General features: G+C 32.3%; 1 protein-coding gene across 1 annotated transcript in view; it reads right to left on the bottom strand.

Annotated features, from left to right (window-relative positions):
* Positions 1-665: 665 nt before the first annotated feature.
* The window catches only part of LOC118742933, an 11,220-nt gene continuing 7,660 nt past the window's right edge, over positions 666-4,225 (bottom strand). Inside the window, exons 2-3 of the mRNA XM_036475363.1 lie at positions 2,441-2,685; positions 666-1,143 (exon numbers count right to left, since the gene is read on the bottom strand). Coding sequence (XP_036331256.1) covers positions 995-1,143; positions 2,441-2,495 — 204 coding nt within the window. The 5' untranslated portion in view covers positions 2,496-2,685 and the 3' untranslated portion in view covers positions 666-994. The remainder of the gene's footprint in view (positions 1,144-2,440; positions 2,686-4,225) is intronic.

Here is a 4,225-nt window from a genome sequence, read left to right as displayed (position 1 = left end):
TATTCTGTTTTCATAAAGTATTTCTATATAATTAAATAATGTATATATTGAGCAGAATTGTTCCTTGATTCTTTTATTTAAGGTGACGTCAATAAAAAGGCTTGTCAGAGGATTCTGGGTCTTAAGTTGTATGTATATACATATATAATAAAGGGCATCATATTTTCAATAATACATTTTGTTAATACTAATCCACAACGTTACAAGAGTATTTTTTAGACAAATACACGGTAATGTATATATGTATGTACATATGTACACACATTAGGATGCATCACTCGCCATTCGAAAAAAAAATTAGGTACTGTTTTTCCATCAGAAGTATATAATGTATTATATTTTAAGACTTTGCTATTTGGAAATATATCCAAAATCGAGTTTTTAATAAATAAAATTATTTTTTAAAAATATTTTTTCTAAAAAATCATCTCAGATGGTAGAGTTTAAGCTTCAAAGGTCTGCATAAGAAATGTTTAAAAAGTGTGTCGGTCAAGCTCATGTAAATATAAATATTTTTCCGAAAGTCTTAAAATGCAATAAATTTAAAAATTCCGGCGGAAAACAAAATTTTTATTTTTTTTCTTTTGTGATGCACCATAATGTATGTACATAGCAATGTGACTAGGTAAGCATGTATATACATACATATATGTATACTCGTACATATGTACTTGAACTTTTTTATCTACTTACATTCATACATATCTACATACAATATTCAATATACCTTTTTCAATTTACGGAAGTGTGATGTTTTCTTGTGCGTTACATTTATATTTCAAACGTTGTAAAATCAGCTTTTTTCATAAATTCTACTAATCCTGAACATCTCACCTTCCGCCAAAATCGATGAACTTGGTAATGAGTTGGATTATGTCATCCTCTGGAAAGCTATATATATTAAATAACTATTACCAATGAATTCGCAATTGACGAAGACGACATTCATCAAGAATAATAAATCGTGTTTATAGCAGGCTAATTGAAAAAGGAACTACGCAGTCACATAATATTCACGTTGGCGTTTTTGGCATTTTTCACGTGCAATATAACATAACGCTATGGTTATGAGAATCGCAATCGTTACGCCCATTCCTATGCTGACCCACATGATTTCTTCGTTGATGCCAACATAGGAGCGTCCTAATAATTAAAAAAAAATAAATAATAATTATATATAACAATATAGATTTGAAAAAATGTACATATATTATTAGTGGAGTGATCATACATAAATAAGTATACATTTGTACACACAGTGGCGGCAAAATAAATAGGGACGCGACATTTTAACCATTTTGGCTCTTGTTTACTTTTGTTATATTTGCTTTATGAAAGAATATACATTTCACTTCTAACAAAAACTATGTTAGTCCAAAGTTAAAACTTTGTACAAAAATTAAGAAAATTCGACAAAGTTTTTGTTCGAAATTTGAAACTTTTTAATCTAAATTTTTTAAAAAAAACGTGGTCAAGGCGAATTTATACAAGGTGGTGTTGATGGCGAATGTAGATTTTCGCCGCGGTACATATTAATGTCAAAATGATGCGTTTGTTGTAAACCAGGCGAATTCATATTACAACAAACACATCATTTTGACATTAATAAGTACCGCGGCGAAACTCTAAATTCGCCATCAACACTACCTTGTATAAATTCGCCTTGAACGTGGTATGCAGTTTTGTGGTCCTTTGAATTTTAGTGCAAAAAACAAAGTTTGAAGTAACTACGGCGTTTTTTTGCAAATTTTATTTGCTGAAGGTGTCACACATTTTCTTCCAAACAAAATGTGTTCGAATTTTTTTCATATCGTCGGTGATACTGCAAAACGTTCTATGTCACTTATTACCTCTGGGGCTTAATTGATCTATTATTTGTATCTGATCGCTTCTGCCAATCGTTCGTCTTCATCAGCCAAAGGTAGACAGTGTTGTCATTCGTTTATTAGGGTGTAACGATTTACAGATACATTCCGGTGCAAGTAAGTGTCAAGGGTACTGATAGACATAGACCGTTTTGCAGTATCGCCGACGATATGTACTTATGAAGAAAAGTTTAGTAGTGCACTCAGCAAGAAAAATTCCAAAACATTTGCACTTTTTGGGCTACAAAACTGCATACCTAGAATTTTTTTTTTAATCTTGCACAAAGTTTGAAATTTTGATATACAATAAAAAGTAATAATAAAGATTAAATAAACAAAAGAAAAAACGACAAAACTTGTTAAAATGTCCCGGTTATATTTATTTGTCCATATTCACATGGAAAATAATATTTATACAGTATCTCCTGGTTACCTGGCCCAGGCCTACATAGTTTATCCGCTTATTTTTTACCAATAACGCTCTTACATCTTATTACATTAAACGAGCAATTCTTGTGTATATATATTATATATGTATATAGTAGTATATATTTATCACTTCATAAAGCGCTTACCATTATAGTAATGATTGGAATATCCAGCTTTACCGGCTACTCGACCCGCTGGCATTTTGGTGGTATTATATAGCACGCTTTACTACTGGAAATATGTAAATCAAATAATATTTCGTCTGTTTTTGAACACTGTAAATGCTTTGTTTTTGTTGTTGTTTTATTCATTAAATTTTTGAATTCGTCCAAGCCGCAGATCGAAGCAATCGAATGAAGGCATTACAATGCGGAATTACCATGATTTAGTACTAAAAAGAGAAGGAAATTTACTTATTAATTTATTTATAAAATATATTTTTTGGGGCTAAACTACTATGACCTAAATTGCTCCAAGGAAAGTTATTTTAAACTTCGTTGAGTAAGTTTTGTTTACTTAAGAGTATCTTCTGTGAGTTTATAGTGTTTTCTTGGGTGCAGTTTAGAGCTTTTGATATAGCATTTTTTTAATACTTTTTGAAGGAAGAAACTTTAATGTTCCCTCTCGAGTGTCAAGACACATTCGAACTCTGGTTTTGAAGCCATGCAAAACTAATTTTGGATTTTCGTTATTTATGTCAAGATTTCAGCTCTCATTCCAATTCTTTTGACATATCGGACTCAAGTTTTACTATAAGGAAAACTCCCTACAAGATTGTGTGATGTAAACTAACACATTCTCATTTATCTTACTAACACATTTGCAAATTGTGCGTTGGGTAAAAAGAGACCACTAAATAAGGCCATAAGCCGGAAGAAGACGGAAGATCACATGTACACGATTGTTTACATCACGTTCTGCATATTGCTCTTAAAAAGTTGATAGAAGTACTTGATTGAGATCTCCATCACCAGTGAGTATCACATGATCAATCAGATGACTATCACTGTTCTTGTAGGGCTATCATTTCCTCTTTAAATGATTGAAATACTATTTTTAGCATATCCAATCAGCTGATGAATTTGATTCTGTAGCTGAACAGTTTAAGATCTCGACACTTAACAAACTCCTGTTTCCACGACTCGGCACAAAAAAAAAAAAAAAAAGATCGGAACGTCATGCGGACTGCGTTCCTCGTATCGGTTGGGCGGGAATTAAGGGTAAAACCGTTAACATTAATTAATTAAAGAGGAAAAGAAAATCCAAATACTCTCACTTTTTCACGCAACTAGCGAAATAAATTTTTTTTTTACAAACGGGTACCCTTCACAGCTTCGAAAAGGCTAAACAAGCAAGAAACTAAAGCTAAAAAGCTTAACCAATACTTGTTAAAAAAATTAAGGCACGGTACTTTCGCGCAAAATTCTTTTTCGTGTAGGCGGCCTTCGGCTGCGCTTCAAAAATATAATCCTCATCTGTCCAACCGTATCTTCGCTCAGTATTCTTCCGCGTAGGCGGTTAATATTAAATAATAAAAGAACTTTTAAACACAAGTGTGATCTTTGTGAAAAACATTAGGAGTATTCAGCAAATCCAGATTAGCTAATCTGCTCTCCTGCCAGAGTGCTACATGCCCAATTTGCTGAATGCCTATATTAATTTCCGCTCGTCAATTCCGTCGTGATAAGAAAAACAAATGCGGCCATACGGGAAAACCAACTTTAATTTTCAATAGAACAACTGTCAGAAAGCTTTAACTAATACTAGGTTCACATATAAGTAGATTATCCTCGTTTTCGAGCTTAACACCCTAATCTGTAATTATGACAAGAGATTCGTCCCTTGTTAATCTGTAATTATAAAATAATCTCAGATTTAACCGAAAACTTTTCGGTGTCCATCCTAGTTTTATCGATTGTTTTTGCGAAAGA

Source organism: Rhagoletis pomonella, unplaced genomic scaffold (assembly GCF_013731165.1).
Source record: "Rhagoletis pomonella isolate Grant_MI unplaced genomic scaffold, Rhpom_1.0 Rhpom_scaffold_00007, whole genome shotgun sequence".
Lineage (NCBI taxonomy): Eukaryota > Metazoa > Arthropoda > Insecta > Diptera > Tephritidae > Rhagoletis > Rhagoletis pomonella.
The sequence above is the reverse complement of the archived record's forward strand: the minus strand, read 5'-3'. Positions and strand labels throughout refer to the sequence as shown.